Below are 26,243 nucleotides of genomic sequence, written 5' to 3' on the forward strand. Positions count from 1 at the left end.
GCAAATTGTCACACGATGGTTCCCTGCTTGTGTTCTTTGTGGCGTTCACGATCGCCGTTGGAACACGATGAGTGATAGCAATTTTGAGATACCGGATGATGCAGGTCAGGGTGATGCAGTAAAAGCCGGATTTGCACACAGAAGTAGAGGAACTGACGGCTTTCCCCCACGGGGGCCCCCAAGGTAATATGATGAGTGTAACAACGTACGGACATGCCACTTCGCTTACATGTCGCGAAGCCTCGCCAACACATGAAAAGCGGCTTCCTTGGCAGCTGCCAGTAGTGAACCATGGAGGTGGCAGGCAGGGGTTGTATAAGGCAACTAAATATTTTCGGCAGTGCAAAGGAGCCTCACGGGCTTTCTTGTGTCCTCTAGGTATGTTAAAAGTGTAGTGAGGCCGGCGCGGGCTAGCGAGTGCGCTAAAAACTGGCCAGCATCTACATGTTCGAATGAAGTGAGCGTGTCTTGTTATCTTGAATCTGTTCACACGAGGCTTTATTCCGTGTTGTGTATTTTACTCATAAGCAAACCAAGCGCTAGTACTGAGGATAGGAATGGTGAATTCCGCTGGTCGTTTTCTCGCAGCGTAGGGTAGGGTGCCGGCAGTTTGTTCAGTATAGGAGCGATCGGAACGACCAATGAAACGCGACGCACATTGCATTGACATGCACAGTTAAACCAGTGTAAGCTCTTCTGCAGTTTTTGACGATCAGTGGAATTTGCTGTAAATTTACTTGCTTAGAGGCATTGCTTTAACTGATAGGGTTTGCAGGTGTTAATCCAGCCTTGAAAGTGTACTATTCCAATAATTTTGAGTAATGAGCGTTGTGTTTTCTATTTTTGTCACACAGTTCGTGACGCTGTACTGTACCTTGAGCTGCAGATTGTCAGTGCCATTATTTTTATTGGCATATTATGCTCACTTATATTCAGACAGAACAGTACCATAGAGCAGACTAAAGCTAACACAACTTGCTTAGTGATCAGTGCATCAGTTCGCTGAAAAGCGTTCCGGACGTTTCTTTCATAAAGTATAGCACCACCCAAAATGTTCCATTCATGTATGCTTCATATTGTTATGCAGTGAAGGCAAACCCCACCATCCATAGGTCGACACTTTTCTAGAAATTCATTCAACATCACATCATGGTGGACCTTACTCGCAGCCCATCACACCAACTTCATTCTCGATCATTTAACTTCAACACTCATCATGGAATTCAGCTTCAACATAGAAACAGAATGTAAACAAGCTGGTGTGGGCTAGTTGTTGGTAACATTTCCCCTGAGTCTGGGCCATGTGCGTACCTCCCCAGACTCAGGGAAATGTTTCCAATCAACTCAAAAGCCCATCATTGGAAAACCCATTTATTTATTTGTTTGTTTGCATACCCTCAGGGCCGGAAGGCATTATAGAAGGCAGGGGCAAAAGCAGTGATGGGTTTCGAAGTTGCAAATAAATTATGATTTATGGTGTTGATGTTGCTGGACGGGGTTCTGATGGCATGTGCACATCATGGATTTTAATCATGTGAATGCCTGTGGGCTGAAAGGGGAACATGCACAAGTTCTTAGTATTTGGACTGTGTCAGTATTTTGTGCTTCGTGTCTGCCATGAATCTGAGTTTACAGGTAGCAAACTCCATTCCTCCTCCTCCTCCCAGTTTGAGCGACTTCCTTTTCAGGGGAGGGCGTGAGTGTACGCAAGTTCAGCGTGCATTACCGTGTCGCAGTGGCGGAGAGTAATTGGTGCTATATTGAGATGGCAAATCTAAGCACATGCATTAAGGGTGGGTGGGGAGGAAGGTTTTTGCTCTTGTGCTCCTGTTTCTAATGTTGCTTTGAGTTGGTTGCCACAGAGGTGTATGGATAGTGGAGTGTTTGGGCAGTTATGTAGGACTGCCTTTTGTCATATGCCATACCTCTTTTTATTGATTATTGGGCAGTTATATAGGACTGCCTTTTGTCATATGTTGTCATTTTATTGATTATTCCCTGAATTATTTTTGTGAGTCGAATGATCGTTCAACTTCAGAAACCACCATTCGACTTCAGTATCACATCATAGGCCATCATTCAACATCACATATCATCGTAGCCCATCACACTATGATGTGATGGTGAATGATGGCTGTTATGGGTGCATTTGCTAACCTCTGCCATCCTCCTCCTCCTCCTTACTCAAGGTGCTCCACAATCAGCACATCAGTACTTGTATCTCACATATGAGTATGTGCAAAACTAGCAAAACTATTGTACAATCACTGTACTTTGTTGGGTTGTGCTGGTGGATCACTAGAATGAGCTTGCAGGGCATGAAGTAGGGAGAGCAGTGTCTGCTCTGTGCCCCACAGCAGTAGCTTTGGCATACCCGACTTTCTTAGCTTCTGGTTGTTGGCCCAGTTCCTGTGGTACTTGTCTCTTGGCATTTTCTGTAGTGTAGAAATAAGGAAAAGCTGTGTCCTTCCAGATTTGAACTTCACAGACTAGTTGTGCTTTGTTGCTATTTGGCTGTTGATATATTTTTCCTGTTGCCTGTTAGCCTTCCAAACTTTGTGTTGTAAAAGGTTGCAAATAGATTGAAACAGATCAACCTGCACTAATAGACCTGGATGAATCTGGTGTGTGCCAGTACCTTCAACCCCAGCAATTTGGTTAAAAGCTGCAGTGTCTGTCCAAACTTGTGTGCAAAGGGGTTGTAGGCAGCTTACAGCTTTCAACTGGTCATGTGGTGGCACTATTTGACCTTTTGTTGCCCTTGTGCCATAAAATGCCAAAACAAACAAACTCAACTTGCTACCTGTTTCTCTGTTTGATGCAATACTGAGTATTAGCATAATCTGCATAATATGTGGTATGTGCAATCTTTTTCGTAAAACCTTTTTATATTAGCCAACTCTCCTCTCAGAATCCCCATCCTTTCAGTGCTTTTTTTGCCAACAAACACTTAATCATGATTTTTTTTTTCTCCTCCGAAGTTTACAGAAAAGTCAACAGAATCAAGCTTTTCTCAAAGCAATAGTAGAGTGTAAAGGGCAGCTCTTTCGAAGCTGGTGCTACATTAAATTTCTGTGTGGATAATATTCAAGAAATAGATACAGCAACCTGTCCACGTCTATCTCTCTGCATTTACCAGCTCTCTCCACATTGCATAACCAAACCAGTTGTGTGCTATTTGCCATTTTCTACAGTTTAGCGGGGCAAAATTGTGGACTCAAGTGTCCACTGTCAAAAGTGTGCAACTTGTGCCTGATGCAATTAAAATCTATAGTGATGTTTCGATGACTGTGCAGTTTCGGCCAGCGAGGGCCACCACAGAGATTCCGAGGTCCCCCTCCGATGATTGGAAACAGGTGTCCGCCCCCTCCGCACTTGCGTGGTCAGGGAAGCAGAATGATGAGACCACCCCCACCTGGGGGCTTCAGGGGTCCACCTCCCTTTGATCCCAATTTTCCACCACCACCTAACATGGGACCACCACCCCCTGGTATGGCCCCTCCTGGTATGCCTCCTCCAGGGATGGGCATGCCACCAGGCATTCCCCCTCCAGGCATGGTGTGTATATCTCCACAAATTTTTTCTTGTGAGGAATTAAAAGTGAAGAGTAAGACCTCGCCCACATTTCTTCCTGCACAGAATGGGGAAACATTTGGTGGTATGCAGCGGCCGCCATTGATGCCGCCCCACATGCCGCCTCCGGGTTTCCAGGTGCCACAACAACCCCCGGCTGTGAACAATGCATCTGTTGCCCCCGGTGCCCCTCCACCTCAAGGCATTGATCTTTCTGGAGAGATATGGGTTGAAACCAAAAGTGCTGAAGGAAAGGCAAGTTCTGTGCCATATTTGTTGGACAGTGTATGTGGGAGTCATGCGAATCATTTGCTGTGTAACTATGTCTTGGTCAGCAGCATATTTTCTTGGAGTGCCTAACTTCACTAATTCTTGAATAGCAATTTAAATAAGTGTGGGTGACCTCTGTAGCAAGTATGTCCAGCTTATCCGAGTAGTTTGCCGTCCAAAAGGACATCTGTACTTCTGTAGCATCTGTGCAAATTGGTTATGTAACACTGCTATAGCACTGTTACCCAAGCTTCTCACTGTACAAGTTCTTTTAATGGACCTTTTACACAACGGCCTATGCGCGTGACCGTGAGGTGCCGGAGAGGGTTATCTCCATCTCCACTAGATGGTGCAGTATGTGGACCAGTGGGGAGACTGCTTGAACGGCACAAGCTTGTTGGTCCCACTCCAGACTGGTTTTGGTCCTTAATGCTACCCATGTAGATTTTGATTAAATAATGATGACTAATGTAGTGTGTCAATGTTAGAATTGCATTGGTGCTCAGGCTATTGGCCAAAGGACTGGAGTGGTGGAGGTCCTGGAAGCCAGGTTATGGTATCAGTCCAGAATGCAAGCTGTACTTGTGAAAAGCACTAGCTTGGCATAACATAAAAGGCTATTAAAGAACATGGCATTTTAGCATCTATGTGGGCTGTTATTAAAGAAATACCTTTACGGGGCCAACCACCATGTGACAGCCCTATAAAGCTACAGCATTTAAACGCATTTGGCACAATCGCCAAAGATGCAACTAATCTTGACAGCACTTTGGCAGTATGTGTGTTTCATGGACTGATGACATATACATTGGCAGACCTCAAAATGTTGCATTTTGAAATAGTGTTGCGTCAAGCCAGTGTACTTTGGTGATACGATGCATGTCTCCTAGTTTTTGTTCTACCTTGACATGCTTTGAGTTGCCCCTTTGTGTATGTGGGTGTGGGCATAGCAGTGTTGTAAGGGGATCTGTTTAATTGGCAGGAAAAGTCAGCCAGAAAAAAACAGCTTGCTATTCCTTAGAAAAAGAAGAAGTGGTCACACCAAGTTAACAAGTAACCACCAGGGGCAATCAAAGGAGGTAGACATGAGTCTCCAATGAGTCTGTCTATGTGGAGTTACCGATCTTCCACAGTGTTGTACTCAAAAGTAGTGCAATACTAGTGTTGCATAAATTAATACTGCTGTTAAATAAAGGTAACACGGACTTTCCGCTACCCTTTTTTTGTTGTTCAGGCATACGGTTGCCCAGTATATCACTATATAAATTCTTTCTATTAGCCAACATGCTTAGTCCATACCAAGATAATTATTGTTGTTTCCGAGCTTCATACTACGTGCTTTTATGCAATTCCTTTGAGGCCATTTTAAACAAGAACAACAAGAACAGTTTTGTGTTTGAAATATTCACAATTCCTAATTCCCAATTCAAGCTTTCCCCTTACTGCCACAGGATTGATTTTGATTTCATTTGTGTCTACCTCTATTAAATATATCGCATATTCTCCAAAGTATTTACATATTGATTTAAAGAGAGGCTCATATCCTTTTCTTTTACAAGGGACTTACCAACTGTGAGTACGTAAGGCAGTAGATGCCCGATGGTAGCATGCACAAGCGGACAAATCAACCTACAGCCCCCGTGCCCTAGAACAAAGGCAAATTATCAAAGCGGATAGAACTCACTACCAGCATACTTACATGTATCATGTGGAACAATAATCCTATATCAGCTAAAGTTATTTTACCTCGACAGAAATGCTTCACTCCTGTTGGCTTGACATTCCACTTCAAAAAAATAATGCATAAATTAAAGCCTTTCCTGTGAAATGACCATGGAGAAATTTTGTTGTGTTCCCGATCTCTCTCTCTCTCTCTCTCTGTCTCTGTTCCTCTTCAGCACGACACAACATACTGTTTACTTGCTGCAAAAAATACAACTAAAAAAAACAATCTGAAATATATCATGAACGTGTAGACAGTAGATTTGCAGTTGCTGGTACAATTACAAAATAGCTTCCTTTTTTTTTTTTTTTTTTCCTTTTGGAAAGAAGAGAAATTTATTATTTTTTATCTGCCTCAATAGCAAGCAGATAAGGAAGAAGAAAAGAACTTGTTTTGTTAACTCCTCGCTATGTTCCACGTTACTCATTATATTGAAAGTAGCAGGAGCATAGACAGGGACTGCTGCTCTCTGGATTTGTAGCGGACGAACTTTTCCCACTATATCAGATTCAAAGGTAGTGGGCATGGTCCCCTGAGGCGAATCTGTAAGGTTGTCTTCAGTGTTGAGCCTTTTTTTCGTGTTTGCAGCCGTCACGTAAATTCTCAGCTGTTCAGAGAAATCTGCTGCTTCATTTCCGCCTTTTAGATGTATTACTACAATGCTCGCACCCGGGAATCTGCCTGGACGAAACCCGAAGGCCCAAATGTCAAAGTGCTCACCCAGGAACAGATTGAGAGCATGGCAGCAGCAGCTGGAGTGACTCCTGCTACTGCCACTACTGCTACTTCAACAGCATCCGCTACACCAGCAAAGTCAGTCCAAAATGAGCAGCCCACACCTGCATCAGGTACATACTTGTGGTTCCTCATCGTATTTTGTCCTTCGTGATAAATATGAAGGTTTCAGATTGCTGCACGTCTGCATAATGAGGAGCTAGTCAGCAGTCAGTAATGTGATTTTCCCTCCTATACTCATGTACAGCTCCAGTTACCACTCAGCAAAGCACCATGGGATCTTCTACTGCAGCTAATTCTGTTACAACAGCGCCTGAAGGGCAGGGTCAGCCCGCCCAGTCTGCTGAAAACGAGTCTGCAGCAACAAGCTCACCCGAGCGAAGTAAGAATGACGCTGCACCCAAAGGTGTGCCGCCACCAAGCCCCCAGTCCCTTTCCAACTTGGGCCAGCCAGTTGGGGCTTTGCAGCCACCAGCATTTGGCCTACCACCACCATTCGGCCTTCCTCCACCATTTGGACTTCCCCCAGGAATGCCACCAGGTGAGCGGGGCCCTATGGTGCATTTGCCTTGTAGTCATAAAGGAAAGCACATCCTTAAATATTTTTACTACACTGTTTTGCCGTATGGGATGCGTATATGATCGTTGGGTAAGATGTGATTTTGCTGCGCAATAGGCTTGATGCCACCAGGGTTCCCAAACTTTGGCCTGCCCCCACCTGGGTTTGCCCTTGGAACGCAGCCACCCCTGGGAATGCCTGGGTTTCCACCCATGCCTGGTTCACTAGCTACAGCTGCAGCAGCACTAGCTGCAGATGCAGCTGAGAGCAAACCTACACCAAAGGAAGTGGATCCTGAAATTAAAGACAAGGCTGCACAGTGGGCCGAGCACAAAACTGCTGACGGGAAAAGTTATTACTACAACACCAAGACAATGCAGTCTACCTGGGAGAAACCGCAGGCCATTACGGATCTCGAAAGTGAGCTCAAATATGTGCACAGGACGATGTTTTGGATTCTCTGAGCTTGTTGCACAAAGTTGCTATATTGAGTCCAATTTCGTTTCTACTAGATGCACTGGAAAAGGCCAAGGCAGATGCTGAAAAAGATGGAGAGACAGAGAAGAAAATTGACATGAAAGGTTCTGGTGATGGTCCATTGAATTCAGAGCATCACATGGTTGATGGTATGCTGGCAAAGGTACATTCTGATTTAGAGGCATTTCATAAGCATTTCTAGATGTATTGCAGGATATTATTTGTATCCCTTATACTTTTTACATACTTGAGTTGATTTAGCCAATTGTGGTGGTGTTGATGTGCTCCATTGTTTCATCTGTAAATGTGTAAGAAATTTTAAAACACTGATTATACTCATATAGATTTTATTATGACTGTGATGGGATTTAACTCGTTGTGTTCAATATGTTCCCATATTTTAGAATGAGTCTGCGGTGCAAGAGGCTAAAAAGACACCAGCTCCAAACAAACCCCAAGACAAATCTCGTCCTGTCTCGAGTACTCCAGTGCCAGGAACTCCTTGGTGTGTTGTGTGGACTGGGGACCAAAGAGTGTTTTTCTTTAATCCCACAACCAGAGCTTCTGTCTGGGAAAGACCCGAGGAATTGAAAAAGCGTGCAGACGTGGATAAAATGGTGCAAGCCCCACCTGTTCACCCCGAGGCCAAGAATGAAGGTACGTATGAAAACGGACAATGGGAGTAGAACCAGTTTCCCTGTTTATGGTCCAAATGTGAAAATTTCAGCGCCTGACCTTCGAGACTTGCGTTTAGATTCCTTGTTTAGAAACATGTCTCAGACTCGTTCTTTTCCAGACGCTTCAAAAGATGGTGAACCCGCAGCTAAGAAGGCGAAGTGAGTTTCCTTTCGATATAAGAATGATCTCCCTGACTGCTGCAATGCCTAACATTACAAACATGTTCAATTGCAGGCTGGATGATGCAGTCACCGAGGCAGCCAAGACAGGGACCATAGGTGCTGTTCCAGCAACTGGGGTTGCAGGAGTCAAGATTGAGGAAGGTAACAAGCAAAAAACTATAACTGTTGGAAAAGAGTCTGCAATGGAGGCCGAACTGAGAGCAGCTAAAGCACGAGCCACCATACCCTTGGATGTCCGTATGAAAGAGTTCCGGGATATGCTAGTGGAAAAGGAGGTAAGAAACAGTTTGCTATGGGCTGAATTAGGTTGGTAGATTTGATCATAAGGAGAGAGGGTAGAAGAAAAGCTGGGAGAGACAGGGAAATGGGAGAAAGCAAAGGACTCCATTCTGTCTCCGCATTCCTGATATCCAATCCAATCAGTGTTCTCCCCCCCCCCTGGGTTCCATGAGTGTGTGTTTGTTTTTTCTATCATTGTATGTGCTTGGATTGCCTCCTATTCTGTAAGAAAGGGGTATCGTACTGGTATGGTACTGTGACACGTGCGAACAGTATACAGTGCTTGTAGTATATACCATTCATAATACATTAGGGCTTCGGTGTCTATCATTGCGGCTCAGTCGTTGAGATGCCCGTCATCGCGATCTCGGTTTCTAGGTATTATGACATGGTTCCCACTGGTCTTGAAACCCTTGATTTTGCATCTTTCTCTTACCTTCTGCTTTTCTCGGGTCAGAACTGTAGTTGTGAGGCCACAGGAGTTAGCACTCATTTTAATACATGTAGTAATTAGTAGGGGAAACCAGAAGTGTGAGAAATGGACAGCACCCTCTGTTGTACGTATTCATAAACCTTCCTTTCTATCCAATGATCTTTAACATTCAGGAATTGTCAATCATGTTTGGGAACTGATCACTATTGGGCAGTCCCCACACATTCTCTCGTTGATACCTGTAGCTTATAAATATTTTGTGAAACTTTGAAGCCCTGGTCTCTTTTACGTCCCAGGCAAAATGACGGCTAAGCCTTAAAAGGTCCTTAAGCGACCCTTGAATTCTTTTTCAAAAATTCAGTGGGAAGCATGTTACTATTAATGTTAAATAGACCATAGTTTCATGGCAGGGCCTTCATATTTTGTGTCTGCATTGCAGGTGTCTGCATTTTCAACATGGGAGAAGGAGCTGCACAAGATAGTGTTCGACAGCCGGTATTTGCTGCTGACTTCGAAGGAGCGTAAACAGGTATTTGAGAAGTATGTGAAAGAGCGGGCAGAGGAGGAACGCAGGGAAAAGAGAAACAAGATGCGAGAACGGAAAGAGGACTTTAAACGATTGCTTGAATCTGCTGGACTAACAAGCAAGTGAGTATGACGATTTGCAGTTTCTATGTTTAAGAGGCTTTAGCTGGGGTTCATCACTAGCCCTCAAATTTGCAATGTGTATGTTACTTCCATAGTGATTCACAAATCATGAAAAACTGGTGTAGTTTTTCATGTAATTTGTGCAGGGATGTTGGGGTGCTACTTTTGAACAAAAATCCTTGTAATGTGTCTACACAATATGGGCTTCAATGATTAAATGATTATCTTTGTTTCTGTGTGAATCACCACTGCAGTCGTGCAACAAATGATTCACGTTTGATATTTCCGGGACCATGTAGCCCATAACCAATCGCATTGGATTGTGCATAGCAGCAGGATCCACAGATATTTTTTTTTTACTTACTGAGGATAGTATATTAACTCAGTATTTCTTTTATTCCAGGTCTACTTTCAGCGACTTTGCCCAGAGGTATGGTAAGGATGATCGGTTCAAGAATATAGAGAAGATGCGTGAGAGGGAAACCATGTTCAACGACTTCATCCAAGATTTACGGAAGCAGGAACGGGAAGAGAGGTTGACCCAAAGGGAAAAGGTTAGTGGTTTTTCCCCTCTGGCACCTGCTAGCTGTTGTACTCTTGGCATCCTTATTGACCTTTAATATGGACTGTATTGGTGAGAAAAATATTGTCCCAGTGATGAACTTTACATATAGTATTTGACAATTGTAATCTGTAAGCTGCAAAATGGTGCTTACTTAAGGAGGACATGCTATTCGTACAGGCAGTATTCTGTAACAAATCATTTATGCTAGATGTCGGCAACAAAATATTCAGAGTTAAAAACTGCCCATCCATTATTTCTCCCCTGCACTGGGGCTTCAGCGCTTTTAAACATGTCTGCAACAAACCTGATCAATGAGGCAGACACCTCTTCGTTGTATTACTAGCACAACTAGTCTGTCCGTGAAGGCCTTGAGTTTGTCTAGCAATGCATACCATAGATAAGAGTACTTCTTTGATAGATAACAAAAACTTATTTAGTTGTGTTAAAGGCACTTGAAACCTTCAGCGAGGCCTACATTGAATCGAGTACCCTTTGCAAGTTAGTGGAAACAGAAAGGGGTGTTACTTTTTCAGGAGTGATTTTCTTTTGAAGAGAGAAAAAGAGTTAATCTGAGGTTACTTACAGCTGAACACAAGCTATAACACCTTCATGTTACTATACATTTGTATGTAGCAGCAGATTTGATCACGGTTATCTCTGCTGGGCAGTGCATGTCTAGATCCTGACTCTTGAAGTTTCAACTTTACCCAAGTAAGGGGAATTCACATCAAGTGATGGTTTTAGGCTAGAATTTCAGGGGAAATGTGATTTCAATTTCAATTGCTTCATGAGTGGAGAATAAGTTGAATAATGCACTCAAAATATTGATCGTTTATTCGGGAGCTAGTATCTCGGGATACGAGACTGTTTTATTAACATGTTCACTAAATTTTTTGCTGCATTTTATCCTAATGGTACGTTTTCTTCCTATAACATTTAACTCGAAACATGTGTCTGCACTTTCTGCCTGTATGAATAACATGAACTGCAGTTCAGTTCATGAGCTTTCTCTACCGTACCCTAGCTTTTAATAACTCAGTCTAGCTATTTCAGCAGATAGTTGTAATTTGTATTGCCTAATATCAGTTTGCCTGAAGTTTACATCACAGAAATGCAATAATGATAAAATGTCTCACTTCTAAGTGCCTGTGTGTCTTATACGAGAAGGGGCAGCATACCTATGATAAACTATGGAACAGATTTTTTTGTGCACTTGATGGGAGCATGTGCCATAGTTTCGGAATTTTGTACAGGGGAGCAAAATAAAATTCTGCATAAAATAGAATTTGTAAGTGCCTTTCTGTGCAGATTAAGATTGAATAATAGATACTTATGCTAAAACAAATCTCTGCGCAGTACAATTCAATCTTAATATGATAAATGTGGCTGCTACAAGCCTTTCAGAAAGCATTTCTTTCATTTGAAACCAGGGAATGGTAACAAGTTCTTCTTGGTTTGTATTCTTGTTTGTAAAATTGTTTCTGTTACTGACCTTGCTGCTCATTTCTGTTCCTGCTGTGGAATTTCTTTTCTCCATTGACATCACTTTGTTTCTGGTACAAAGCAAGCTACCACGTAGCTTATCCACCATATTTTTTCTACACAATAATCATACCATGTTGATGGAAAATAGCCAGTACAGTAACACTATTTGAGCAAGTCTGCTTCAGATAACAGATATTAACAGTGAGACCACGTACTGAATGTGTGGAAGGGTACTTCCAAGAGAAGGACCATTCCGAACATTTCAGACATGATGTACTCCCAAAATATCATAGTGTCCCTTCTCTTGGTACGTTTAAATATTTAGCGAGGGGGGGGGGGGGGGGTGCAGTGAGACGTCTGGCAAGGCTCACACGGAAACTTATTTCTAACTGTGAAATCCACTTTTAAGAATATTTATAGTGCTGGTATTATAGAGAAGGTTTTAACAGGTTGTTCCCTTAAAATGGCTTATGCAAAGTACACATTTCTGTCAGTGATGATGTCCCTGCATGCCGAAGAGCCCTACCGTTCAAAGTTATTACGAGACTAAATTATTTCTTGCTATGACCTAATTGTACTGACCATTTCACTTTCTATTTACCAAACAACTTTGCCAGGTAAATGAACCGGTAATTCAGAAACATTACTGCTGTGGCTGAGTGCTCATTTGCACCTCTGTATAGCCTCGTGGAGCCAAATCCATTTTGAAGGCATTATTGTAAATAACAATACCGTTGAATAGCAATTCCAGAACAGAAGAAAAAAATCATGCAGTTTTGCAGGTGCAGCAGGACGACTTCATTTTCTGAGAGCATGGAGTGCTGGTATGAATGCACAACTCGCAAATTGCACAAATTTGAAATTTCTGTCCAAGAAATTGCACATTGGGTTTCTATCATGTTTTCATGCAAGGAAATTTTAGGAGAATGATTTTCGTTATCCATTCCCTTATGCTTAAATACTTCTAATAAATACTTTTCCTATGGGCAGACATAAGGGGCTAATCATATTGAAAGCGCCCTTCTCGTAAGCATTGCATAGGATACGGACATTTCAACTTGTTCAGGACAAATATTGGAAGCCAATAGTCAATGGCCTTGCTGCTATCTTCTGAAGCAAATATCACTGCTGTTTCTGTTAACTGATGAAAATGTGGTATATCTAGCATTTACCATTGTTATTTGTCTCTTACTGCTACCATTCCCTGGAAGAAGTCCCTTTTATGCCCTTCTGTAGGACATTGTAGTGAAAGGGAAAGTGGTGCCAACCCTGTAATTTAATCACAAGAGTTACCTTATGAGATCAGAGTATTTTTCTCAAAAGCAATATTTTTAGCTCTTAGTATCTTACTATTAACTAGTAAATACATGGATATATTTTTGTGGTAGTAACCCACCTTACTGACCTTTCCATTTATGACAGCACTTGCATTCAAAATACCCATCACAAACTATTGTTATTATAAAATATAAAATGTGTGTTGACTTTTTTTATTTATAATACATGAATTTACTATGCTTCTCTCACAATTGCCTGTCAAATGCCATCAAATCTTTCCAGTGCATTTGTGAACTATTGCATTTTTATGTGACATTTAGTATGTTTCCTGTGCCTAATATATTCTCTTCCAGAGAATGTTCCATGAGTGCTGCTATACTTGCACATACTTTCTATTGAGTGTATTATTGATGTTTGTATTTAACATGACCCCTTCTTGATTGGGGAATTGTTTCGGGCTTGTAGCAATTTCATCTGCTAACTAACTTTTATTTCAGATCGCGTCCTTTGTATTGCCTGTAATCATGTTCTTCTTTCAGGAATATTTCAGTGTTATGCATCAAACTAAATTGCAGTGTCAGAGATTGAGCATACCTTACATACTGTGCTTTGTGTGATAAGTGCTAGTGTCATAGAAGTAAATGCAGAGTAATCTAATACACAAGAGAGATGATTGTGTTTCAGTCTGTGATGGCCAACCATGTGGTATGTTTCTTTGATGCCCATGTAACTTCTGCACTTACTTTGATTAGGTGGCAACTGTTCTCCATACAGGGAAGGCTTTTCTGTCGTGTGCCCTGCCCTCGCCTGTGAATCATGTGATTGCGATGCTCATGTGTAGAGAGGGATTACATGGCATAATTGGTGCCTTGTAAACCCAGGGTATTTGCAGTTTTTTATCTTTGTACTCTAGTTCTTCAATCAAAGTACTTAATGCAAATGTATTTCTGCAGTGGAGCTGAATTTAAATTTAGGTCTGATACAACATATAATTGGGCATCTTACAGGAAGGATTTCCTTTTTCGTAAATTATTTTTGGTGGCTAGAGCACGATGCAAGCCACAACGGAATCCGGTACTAGCTGTCAGTTCAAAACTATTTGCACCTAAGATTTCATCTGTCTTTCTTGTGAGGGAAAGTGACATAGAATATCCTTAAATCAAATGTATGCCATAACTTCTTCAACTGCACAAAGCTGCTCGAAACGCTAAAACTATCTGAACAGACTACAAAAGTCAGTAAGTTAGTTAGTCGTGTTGTCTGACACCACTTCCACGTTGCTAAAAGACAGCATATCAAGCAGTATCATTTCAGCTATTTTTCCTTATGAAGAATGCTGCCTTCTGATGCATTTTAGTACATGCAGGAGGTTTGCTGAGACCCTCACTGACTGTACCATCAGCCTTTGATTTTAAGAAGTTTGCTCAGGAGACAGGAGTTTAGTTTAAAATTGTTACACAGCAGTATTGTGCTACTTGTTGGTGTTGCATGATGCTGTCACCATCAATTTCCCTGCAAAATGGTCGGCTCTTCCCTTCCTGCTGTTTGCACTGTGCATTGTTAAAGGTCTCTGCGTCCTTATTCGCTGTCTCCAATGTTGTGGCATCTTGCACAGGTACAGCGCTCAAATAGCCTAAGCACACAAGACAGTGGTTAGGAAAATGTAACGTACAGCATGCCCGCAAAACACAACCGAATTGGCAACATGCGATGTAGTGTATGCACTGCGTGGTGCACATGCTCCGGAGCTCTATGTACTTCTCAACGCTGAAGACAGAGGGTGCAGTCGGCATCATGTAGACTAAAATATTTGGTCACTGTCAAACATTACACGTCATTAGTAGGGCCCGGATCTTCAGGCAAAGGCCCCAAAAGGCACCAAAATAGGCAGTGAAAAGAGAAAATAGGCACATTCTCCTGAGGATGTACCCGGTATATTGACTTCCTTGTAAACCTTTCCACGATACGTGATGCTTGTGCTCGTTTAAGTCATGCGATGCTTCTGTTCATGGAGCCGATCCCAGGATGGCACCACCACTTTTACACTGGTATTTTAGCTGCTCATTGTAATGAAAGTACACTGTAACGAATCATGCTTTCAAGTGTCCCAGCCAGCCATGCAGGTTTGGAAACGCCAAGAAAGGCTGCGTGTCTCGATCCCTTCTTCTATCTGAATATCTTCTAGCTGACCAAAGTAACTCCAGCTATCGGAATGAAAGCAACCCACGGTCGTGAATAAAAAAGAAGCTATATCATTGTGCACCGACCTAATATGGCACACTTGCACGATGCTTCTACTGTGCTCTGCCGTGGTTGTCGGAGGTCAAAATCAGGCATTGCTGCACGGGCAATATAGAGCATAGTCAGCACCCTCGTTCTCAGTTTTTGTGTGTAAATATACATTAGAAGTGTGAAGCGGTGGACAAAGAGCCTGGCAAGGATAAAAAATGCAATTGTGGAATGAGATTGAGAAAACGACAGGCAAATGCCTAAAGATCCGGGCCCTAGTCATTAGTAGAACGTATTTCCAGTGGCAGCCACACACTCTGTGGTCATAGCCATGGAAATGAGCAGCCCTGCAGCCACACAGATATACCCCTGTGATCGTGGCCTTCCTATCTGTAGTAATTGACCGAAGCGACTGCGTAGCGAAGAAGGGAGAGGAGGCACCATGGTTTTGCTTTGCAGTGACGTGCCTAATCGATTATGTGAGATATTTTCGATATTCCAAATATTCAAATGTATCAAATAAAAAATAACTGAATACAAATGCAGTTTGAACATACAAATACATACAGTCTGAAAAATTTGTCTGCTATTTTGTATGGACCTAAGCAATCGGTCATTGATGTCTGATCTTAGACTTTTGCAAGAAATTATGGCATACTTTGTGATAAATTGTGTTGGATTCAGTAAACTCTGTTGAATGCATTTGATCTAGATATCTGAGAAGAGCACTGGATCATATGTGATGAACATTCAACTGCCTTCTAGTGAGAAAGGACTTCTGAAAGGGAAATGAGATAGCACAAAATACCAAATACGACCTAACATACGATACATATACAGTCATGTCTCGCTTATCCGGACACCTCGGTTGCCGCCATCTATCATCCGGATAGCAGATTTCTGGATAAGCAGATGTCATCTCTGCTGTCGGTTGGCACAAGTCTGTAGTGGCTGACCTTAGTCTTGCCAGTAACTGAGCATAAAGGGGTCAAAGGGAGGAAAGAGTGAACGGAAAGCTTCCGTAAGGGGTGACGTTCCACTGGAACAGTGAAACCCTGAGCGAATATCAAAAGTGGAGGCCATAACAGTAGTCCTGGAAAGCTGTTTTAAGTGCTTCACATCCATATATGGATAATGAATTTCCGGGTAACTGAAGAATAAAAAAAATAATGTTACCAGGTTCGTTCTCAGTAACACAGAGGATGATGAGGTTTCTGGTTAACTGGGTTACAGATAAGCGACATGGCTGTACATAAATAGCTCATCACTTGCATCTGGAAAAGCATAGAGCACATAGAAGCCTGTTGTTTTTGGCCTGCGGCTAACTGGTGAACTTGACCCTTATAGTTGCACATCACCTATAATGAAACTCGGACACTACAGAATCTACAAATCTACACCTTTCCAATGCTCACGTAGGAGTGTTTAACGAAGGAAATGGTTCTGCTTTGTACGGGTTTCACTGTAGGCCTCATTTTACCAGGGAACGATGTTGTGCAATGATCTATTCTGTTTAAAGCAAATTGCCAGCATTCTGACATGAGCCTTTGTGGTTGAATGTGTGCATGCAGTTTTGTGACTAAGAAAGCCATAGCAGAGAGTTGTTAGGTGTTTAATGTGCATTAAATGTTTGCATGTGACTGAACATGTAAACCAAACCTAGAGACTATGCTATGTGGCACGTATATAGCATTCATTTTACCCTATCAAGCTAGCAGTCCATAAGTTTCTGCACATGTTTTGTCTTCAGAACTGTGTCTTTGTTAAACCTTTAGGTAAAAAAATCATGCTACAAATTTGTTTTCGGAGTACTTGTGATCTTTTGTTTTCATTATGCTTTTCCAGTTTAACTTTTGTGCAAATTCGTATGTCATTTCACATCATTCACTCGCAACACACATGTTCCAAGCGTTTATATACGACATGGGATCTACTGTAACGTGTGGCCGTATTGTTCTAAAGCTTAAAATAAGGGAACTCATCATTTTTCCAGCCATGGTATGGTATGGTAACTTATCAGCTCACTAGCTTCAAGGGGCTTTGTATGCTATTAGCTCTGATGCTTGTTGAATACCTTCATGCTGACAAGTCTCTGCTATGGCTTATTTCATGCTGTAGTGTAAAATGTATATTTGACATGTTATATTTTGGTCAGATATTTCTCAGTGAATACCCTTGATACTCCCTAACCTCATGCTCACATTTTGTTGGCTTTTAGCACTGTACAGTGGTATTCCTTACAGTTTATGGCAAGGAATAGTTAGTGTACCGATTCATCAGACTTGTCTTTGTACATCATCTGATGGGCATTTCCATCTGAAATATCCATACTTATAATCATTTGGAATATGAATTTTAACATTTGATTACCTTGCCCCAGAATTGTTTTGCTTGATACTCAAGGAAAATGTATCCACTGATAATTTCTGACCCTAATTCATCTAGGCTGTGATTTTGGTGCTGCTGTTCGTGCTGTGCTCATTTGTGTAGCATTGGAAGTGGGTGACAAAAATCTAGTATAGTTTTTTACCTTCATAGTGTGCCACAAGCCGCAGCTTTTAATCATGGAGTAGTTCACTTGCAGAAGTGAAGCTATTTATTCAGTCCCAATTTTCATGCTGCTGCTTATTTAGCCTTAGCTTATTTACAATAAGGCTTTGTATTCTAACCATTTTCTCTTTACAGTTCACAAGGAAGTTGTAGTTTTTGTGTCAGGGCCAGCATCTACTTTGTGCTCTGGAGGGGAGTGGGGGATTTCATGCACTCTTATTCACTGTGTTGACAAATTTTTGTGGACAAAGGGGGCAGTTGCCTCTCCTGCTCCCTTGTAGAGGCTGGCCCTGGTTCCGGTTCCCGCTGTACTGTATCTCAATGCTTGTACTACTAACACTTTTTCTTTCAGATCCTCCCTTTAATCAGTCACATTAGACTTTGCCGTAATAGTAAATTTTCCTGATAATGAGTCATAGTTCTTGTGTACCGACCAAGAATTTCTGTTAATATACTGTTCTAATGTGACTGGTTCATCCCATGGCCTGTCTCTATGCTGGCAATTGAAAGTTTTGTTGATGTACAGGCTCTTAACAGAAACAGATTTATTTCAGGGAATGCAACAGAGGAAATATGCTCCTCTTTCTTTGTGTGTGCTACAAAAATGTATTAAATGAAGTTTCTAAAGCACAATGTAATGCTCTGCTTTGTATTCGTCACTTCTGTTTTAGATGAAAAAGGATTTTCTTGAGCTGCTCAAGGAGCAGAAAACCCTAGACAAGCACTCCCGTTGGAGTGATGTGAAAAAGACTTTCGCTGAAGACCCCCGATACAAGGGCGTGGACAGCAGCTCTCAGCGGGAAGAGTGGTTCAAAGATTACATCAGCAAGCTGTCAAGCGTATGTGCCGTTTTAATTTGCAGTTTTGAGACAAACAAAAATGTGTGTTGCCCAATCTCAGGCTGTCATTGAAGCATTTCTTTTGAAGGGTTCAGTGTCAGCATTTTTATTTTTGTTTATCTCATCTTATTCTGACTTCAGACTTTGATAAGGATTCAACAGTGTCATCACTAGTCACTATGCTTGCAGTGATCAGTTTTGCCTCGTTCAAGTGAATGCAGTAGATTCTGGATTGAGCTTGCTAAAACGATGGTTGTTTGAATCTTTGTACAACGTCCTTGCATTACCTATTAAAAACTGGTGAGAACTATGCAATACCTCTCCCAGCACAGCATTTGGTGGTACTTTCAAAGATCTTCGCAAGATTTTAACTTCGCAGCTTTTGGCATTTCGCTGTCACGCTGACACGAAAATAAGACTCAGGACCTCTATGCATTGCAGTTTGCTACCGCACAACTGATGATTATTTGTACACATGTGATGTGAACTGTTAATTATGCGTTCTCCAGCACGGCGATGATGATGAGAGCAAAGAACGAGAGAAACAAGAGCGCATTGAGGCCAGCATACGAGAGAGGGAAAAGGAGGTGCAGCGAACGCTGTCAACACATCTGCGTGAACGCGACAAGGAGCGTGAGCAACACAAACACGACGAGGCAGTACAGCACTTCAATGCCCTGCTTACAGATTTGGTGAGCGACAAATTGCACAATGCAGATTGTTACAGTGTACTAAGGAAACAGTACAGTCACCGTCCGATTTTTCTGATTCTGCGGTGATCGCGCAAAAGTCCGAATAACCGAGCAGTCCGAAAAAACTAATTTCGCTTCAAAATAACCTTTACTAAGCCCTAGTAGGCTGGAAAAATTTGTCGATGCTTTCCTAACGCGCTTCCAGCTCTGCCTGATAACATCAGCTTCTATTTCCCGAAGCGACATTTTGTCAATGTACACTGTCAGAGGCACTGCAGTCATCAAGTCCGCAAGTCGGCTTCACATAACGAATGCGTGCTTTAGGTGATCACAGCGCTGTCGCGCGACTCGCGGGCTGAGCCGTTGGCCAAAAACGATGATGCAAAAGCGCTACGACAGGCCTCTTCTACTCAGAGGAATGGAAAATGAATGATCATTACTGCCTATTTTGTTGCCTCAATATTTTAGTTGGTTGATTTCTTTCGATACGAATTTCGGACGATATCAATATTTTCCGTCACCCCAAGAGAGAAATGTGCTGATCGGGCAAAAGGGAGTCCGAAGTATCGAGCGACGGGGCTGCACGGCGTCCGAAATTTTGGCCGTTCTTATACATCAACTCTATGAGACCCGCGGCCGTTCCGCGAACGAGTCCGAATAATCGAGCATGTCCGAAAAATCAGTCGGCGACTGTATTTGTGTTTTTCTCACCTAGTACTGAGCTTAATTCTCGCTGCTTGGGACTTCCTCTCAGGTGCGGAACCCAGACTCCTCGTGGAGAGAAGTTAAACGCACTCTTCGTAAGGATCACCGATGGGACCTGGTTGAGTCCCTGGAGCGTGAAGAGAGGGAGAAGTTGTTTAATGAGCACTTGGACCATCTTAACAAGAAGAAAAAGGAAAAATACAGAGAGCTTTTGAATGAAACCTCTAGTATCACTCTGAGCTCAACCTGGAAAGAGGTTCGTTAGGCCTCGCATGCATTTCATTTCGGTCAGGGCTGCCGCTGTAACTCTAAACTTCTCGTTTGCGTAGGTGAAGAAACTAATTCGTGAGGACCCTCGTTACACAAAGTTCTCCTCAAGCGAGCGTAAATGTGAAAAGGAGTTCAAAGAGTACCTCAAGGACAAAATGGCCTCCGCAAAGTCAGACTTCCGTGAGCTCCTAAAGGAAACCAAGATGATAACATACAAGTGAGTTGGTGCAAACTTGCTTTCTTAGTGAAACAAGGCATTGTGCAGGGTATAATGGTTTACTTTAGGTTATAGAAGGCATGCTCTGCTCGTAAAGATGTTGCAGTTCTTGTTGTGTGTTATAAGTAGGGCCTGACTTTTTAGGGTTAAACCCGTATCCGCCCGATATTTACCCCCCGAACAAAATCTGTAAAATTCGGGTTTAACCCGAATCTACCCGAAAACGTCCCGGTCGCGTGGCACACTCATAAGCGTGCATTAAAATAAAGTTTGATAACATTGCTAAACATTAGTTCCATGTTAAGACAAATTGTTATTAAACAAAAAAAAATCACCCGAATACACCCGAATTCCTGACGACAGAATATGCCGTAACGGGATTTAACCCGAATACACCCGAATTTTCAAATGAAAAATATCACCCGATATTTACCCCCCGAATTTGGCCAAAAATAAAACCCGAAAAAGTCAGGCCCTAGTTATAAGTTACCCGTTGTCCTCATTTTAGTGACCTCAATATTTTCTGGTTATCTGTAGGAAAAAGATGAAAAATTAAAACTTCAGATCAAGCGCAGGAAACAAATACAATGTACTTCTTCAAAATGTGTTCTTTGTACTTGATAATATGCCTTTGTTCATATGAACCACTACGGACACAAGTCCCTTTGTAGAAAACCACAATGTTGCGCAGAAATTGTACATTGTACATGTGAACATTAACTATGAGGTTACAACATTCTGTGAATTTGTAATGTTGTTAGTTGTCATGCAGACTAAACATTGCCAGTTGATTGGCTAGGTTGTCAGGCAGTCTTCACCAGTGCTTTATTGTGGCAGGCTTTTGTGTGTGCTGTGGGCGAGACAACCTCAGAATGTTGTAAAAAAACTTTGCTGTCTGTGTATTTGGTAACACTGTTCCTTACACACAACTGCTTATCTTATAAAGAAATTTGTGAGCAGAGTTTGCCTTTAAGAACCTTTCCGGTTCAGCTGACAATGAGTGTGTTTCTTGCAGGTCAAAGAAACAGATAGAAGAATCTGAACAACATCTTCAAGACATTCAGAAAGTCCTTGAGGTAGAAAATGCAGATCTTGTGACTAATATTTGTAGTGCATGTTGCATTCAGTGTATTTTCCAGTCACCTCTCTCTACTGTATATTTTATTTGCACCATTTTTAGCAACATTTGCTACATCTGCATCTCAAAAGTTTTGATTGGGTTTCGAATTTTCCTGCCGTAGTTGTGACTCTGACTTTCTGGTATTTTAAGCTTGCACCTGGGGTTGTGGCATCAGTGACTATTATGAGGTTGGGCTAGATGAACTTGCACACGTAATGTCAGTGGGGTCTTTGCAACATTAATACAAGGGATGAAAGTCACTAAGTGGAATAGGTCTCCTCATGACATGCTTTACAGTGTTGAGGATGCTGTGCTGCATCACTCAGTGGCATTGCTAATATGTTTGCATTAAGAAAGTCGTTGTTTTTAGTATATCTGTTGTTTTTGTTATTCTCTATCTGTTGTATCTCTCTCTAGATCTAGTGTTTCATTTTTAGAAGTATGAAGGGAATTGCCTCAGGACAAGAGCCGCCAATATTTCGAACAGAGACTATTCTTCTTCTGGGCACCATCCTCATCATTGGCATGGTATTTAAAGGTTTAGGTATGAAGTGTTAAAGGTTCATGCGAATTGTGGGTCTATGACGCACAATTCACATTCGCATGAACCTTTCACACTTCATACCCAGCCCTTTAAATACCATGCCAATGATGAGGAAGGTGCCTAGAAGAACAGCAGGGTGTCTACCAACCTGGAAAACAGGGAATTGTCAGGAAATTTTGATGCAACTGGAAAAGTCAGGGAATTGTCAGGGAATTTGGCCAAAAAGCAGCTGATGTCAGGGAAAATTGCAGACAAGTGCCTTGATGACGCCCGGCAAATCGCAAGTGTCGACCGGTGGTTGAGCGGTGATGCTGCAGCAACGTTAACGCGAGTAGCAGTTTGCCAGTATGACAAGCTCTGAGGCAGAAAAGTAAGATATCCTCATTAATACTTAATAAATGGTCTGTTTTATGAGGGATCTGTATCAAAACATAGGAGCAGGCACCAAGTTCCCTTTTGTTTTTGGCAAGGAATTCACTTGAAATAGTCCGGGAAAACCTGGAAAAGTTAGGCAATTTGAAGGCTGCAGTTTGGTAGACACCCTGACACAGTCTCTGTTCAAAATATCGGCAGCTCTCGTCCTGAGGCAATTCCCTTCATACTTCCTTACCGATTCGCTGGATTTCTACCCGTCTACTAAAAACACGGATTTTCTTAATGCCACTATGCTCATATTTGTTTTTCCAGTGTCTTTGGTTTTTGTTCTTTATCCAGATGTGTTGCTTGTAGTCTGTAATTTTAACTGTGTCTGTAGTGTAACTTTTCTGAAAGGCCTATGTGGTTTACTATTTGTATAACCGGTCGCACCAATATATTTTAACTGGTTATCTCGACTGACGAAGGACAATGTTCGTTTCAGAATGACAAGCGGTATTTAGTTCTGGCATGCATACCAGAAGAACGCAAGAAGCTTCTGATGGCCTACATTGAGGACCTTGACCGTCGAGGTCCACCACCGCCTCCAACTGCGTCTGAACCCACACGGCGCTCTAATAAGTGAGGGCTTGGGGGTTTGTTGAAAGTCTTTTTTTTTTTCCTTTGTTCCCTTTTTCTTGCGGGTGTGCTCTGAGATTAACAATGAACTGTTGCATCGAGGAGGGCACAAGTGAAACATCAGCGCAGTCACTATTATTGGGCATTGATCGACGCTTTTCATCTAGCATCTTGTTTTAATTGTTTTTACTGTCATCACTTGATAGCCAGTCTAAGCATCTTATGCTACGTCATGGGTTGACCCATTAAGTTTAGTAACCGTGTGTATGACTACGTGAGAATTTGCATTAAAATGTAAATGATGTATACTTAAATGGTACCATGCCAAAAATAATTCAAGAACTAGTACTACACAGTTTCCTCCTCTTGACAGGTGTGTGCCTGTATTGATGTTTGGGATTTTTGCATCCTTTTTTTTTTTTACCATAGTCTTTTGCATGAGCTTTGTTCCTCTCTTCACTTCTTAAGCTTTTAGAGCCTTGTGCCAATATAACAGTTACAGTGAAACCTCACTGATATGATTTGCAAGGCAGAAAAAATGGGTAATTTAATTTTCTTCTCCAACCAAGAATGTTCAAAATTTGCTTGAGCAGTCGGCTATTACATATATGCTATAGGTGACGAAGAGAGACTGAAGCTGCGTAGGGGTTACTAAGGGAAAGATTATTATGTTTAATTAGTAAGGAAAATGAATTAGGGCAAAGTTACTGGTGGTTTACATTTGAAGTTACGGGTTGACGTTTTGGTGACAGCGTCGTCCTCAACAGAACAGAAGTCTTGTTGAGAATACCACCTCATAGCACTTGAGTTTGGTTTGAGTCTCTCCTTTACGTTTTGCATATAAAGGGTGTTTCACCTGACATGTTAAGAAAATTGTACGTAAAACTCTACCTGTGTGAAAACTATGGGATTAATGGTATTTATCTGGGGGGGGGGGGATCTTTTGCCATGACTTCAGAGCACTTTTAGATTGCAGTAAATTGAATTTTCTGAATTGAACCCTGAAATTTGCCAAGTCGATCTCATGTTGTTTTTTGTTTGTTTGTTTTTTTAAGCAGGAAGTGTGTGTCAGGTTTACCCCACTCTATTACAGAGTACATGCCCTACTATACAATGACAATCGCTGGAAAATAAAATATAGCGAAAACCATTGTTTCAAGGCCCGCAAATTGTCAGCCGTGCTTGGTTCTCTGTCGTGTTAAGGCCAGATGCCGTGGAAGAAAACAGTGACCTGCCCCTTCCTGTTTCCTTCTCACTGTTGCTTCAGATAACATTGCGTTGTAACCGTGCTGCTGTTGAGCAGAAGCATGGAAAAGGAAAAGTGAAGGGGCAGGTCCATGGTCAGATCTGAGCACGGCCCAACAATTTGTGCACCCCAAAACGACAGCTATTACCACTGTAGTAGGGAATGAACTGGGAGTGGGATAAGTCCGATATAAAAAAAAAGTGAGGTTGGCTTTGCAAATTTCGGTGTTCAACTCAGAATATTTAATTTCTTATGACTCATTAAATGTGCTCGGAAGTCATGGCAAAAGCTCCCGAGATAAACAGGGTTGTCCCCATGATTTTGAGACAAGTAGACTTTGTAATACAATTTTTTAACATGTTAGGTGAAACATCTCGTATGTATATATATAGCTGACTGCTTAACCAGGTCCATTCTGCAACAGCAGTAGATCGTGGATTGCGCATTGTGCAAACATTGAAAAAGCTGCTTGTGACTTCAGATTTCGTATACGTTCTCTGCTGTATTTTAGGTTCACATATACAATTGATACATATTACTTCCATAGCATCGGTAACGTCACAAAACATTACGCTCATTTCTGTCATGCACACGACCAATCTTTATTGAAGGCATATGGATTACGACAAAGTGTGTGTGTGTTTTGGCAAACTTCATCAAAAAATGCCCAGTTGATACATCAGGAGTTAGGTATATGCAAAGGAATGTGTTCCGAGTACTGATGGGTAGCATTTGAAAGGCTGAAGCACAGAAGATTCTGCAAAGCATTGCAGATTTGCTCCTTTAGTGCAATGTCACTGTAGTGTGCCTACTTGAAAACAAATGCATAAACACACTAAAAATGCACCTTCCTTACAGTATTACCATTACAACAGTAATATTTTGAATTCAAGCAGGTAGTATCAAAGCACTGCAGTAATGAATGTATAATGTAGAAAAGCTACTACTACTCATTCTGTACAGCAATGCATGTTGGTTTTCCTGTTTTGTTGTACTTCACGACACAAAATAGTCAGTGCATGTGAAGAGCACTTGACTTATAGATGTTGTGCTTGAGCTGTATGGATTCATGCATTCTTTGAGTAAAAAATATTTCTGGTGTGATGTCATGCGGAACAGTTTGCATACAAGTTCACGAGTGTCGTGGAATGGCTATGCTAGGAAGATGAAATTTGACACATACAGGATGGTCATCTGCTCATACTCAAGTGTGTCAGAATTAGCCAGTTACATGAGTTGTCCAGAGCACTCAAGAACAAGTTTTGACCTTGCACTTCATACATTATTGAAGAATGAAGAGAGGCCTGGTTTTCGGCTTTGGGGGTTCAAGAAAAGCAAAGTTTCTTTGTAAAGAAATAAAAGACAACCCAATAGGCTTTGCTTGGTTCTGTTCTGCATTCATTATCATGAAGTATTGATAAAATATCCAGGAGATGGCACACAACAGGATGAGAACACAGAGGTAAACACATGACGAACGCAACTGGAAATTTAAAGCAGCCTGCAAGTTGTAAGTCAGTTGTGTCCCCATCATGTGGTTTTGCACAATCTCCTTGACATCTCTACCAATTAGCCCAGCAATACTCTCTTTTGGATTGGAATTAGCAGATCTCAGCAGACCCTGATTGTTACCCCGGCCTCGTCAGTGGAGTGTTCCTGTCAACGAGCTTCAACCCTTCCATTTCTGCAGAGCTACATTTGTGGGTGTACAAGCTGGATCTGTAAATGCACGGATTTACTATCTCTACAATAGCTTAGACTGTGCTAATTTTGCTCTTGCAAATTGCATGCTACGGAATGTGCCCCAACACTGTGATGTGGCTGGCAAGGTGTTGCATCACACCACTATACAAGAACCTTGTTCTAAATCTGTTCATAATACTTTGAGAAGTAAAAGATGCTTGCTCAGAGTTGAGAACAATCATAATTTAATGGAGGGATGTACTAAAGTGC

General features: G+C 41.9%; 2 protein-coding genes across 3 annotated transcripts in view; one reads left to right on the forward strand and one right to left on the reverse strand.

Annotated features, from left to right (window-relative positions):
• Positions 1-20,022, reverse strand: part of LOC135377533 (copper homeostasis protein cutC homolog) — a 28,788-nt gene extending 8,766 nt beyond the window's left edge. Inside the window, exon 1 of the mRNA XM_064610030.1 lies at positions 19,907-20,022. The gene's annotated coding sequence lies outside the window, so the exon portion shown is untranslated. The remainder of the gene's footprint in view (positions 1-19,906) is intronic.
• On the forward strand, positions 17-25,666 carry LOC135377529 (transcription elongation regulator 1-like). Of its 2 annotated transcripts, none has more exons than XM_064610017.1 (18): positions 17-183; positions 3,297-3,558; positions 3,640-3,828; positions 6,213-6,414; positions 6,549-6,842; positions 6,978-7,280; positions 7,373-7,500; positions 7,742-7,994; positions 8,134-8,173; positions 8,250-8,472; positions 9,349-9,557; positions 9,961-10,111; positions 18,336-18,503; positions 19,013-19,195; positions 19,950-20,156; positions 20,230-20,387; positions 21,403-21,463; positions 22,911-25,666. In XM_064610017.1, exons 1-18 carry the CDS (start codon positions 68-70, stop codon positions 23,049-23,051), a joined length of 3,288 nt encoding a protein of 1,095 aa, XP_064466087.1. In that variant the 5' UTR covers positions 17-67; the 3' UTR covers positions 23,052-25,666. The 2 variants fall into 2 exon arrangements, with proteins under 2 accessions (XP_064466087.1, XP_064466088.1); XM_064610018.1 differs by lacking the exon at positions 17-183 and adding an exon at positions 358-378.
• Positions 25,667-26,243: the final 577 nt, after the last annotated feature.

Source organism: Ornithodoros turicata, chromosome 1 (assembly GCF_037126465.1).
Source record: "Ornithodoros turicata isolate Travis chromosome 1, ASM3712646v1, whole genome shotgun sequence".
In the NCBI taxonomy this organism is placed as follows: Eukaryota; Metazoa; Arthropoda; class Arachnida; order Ixodida; family Argasidae; genus Ornithodoros; species Ornithodoros turicata.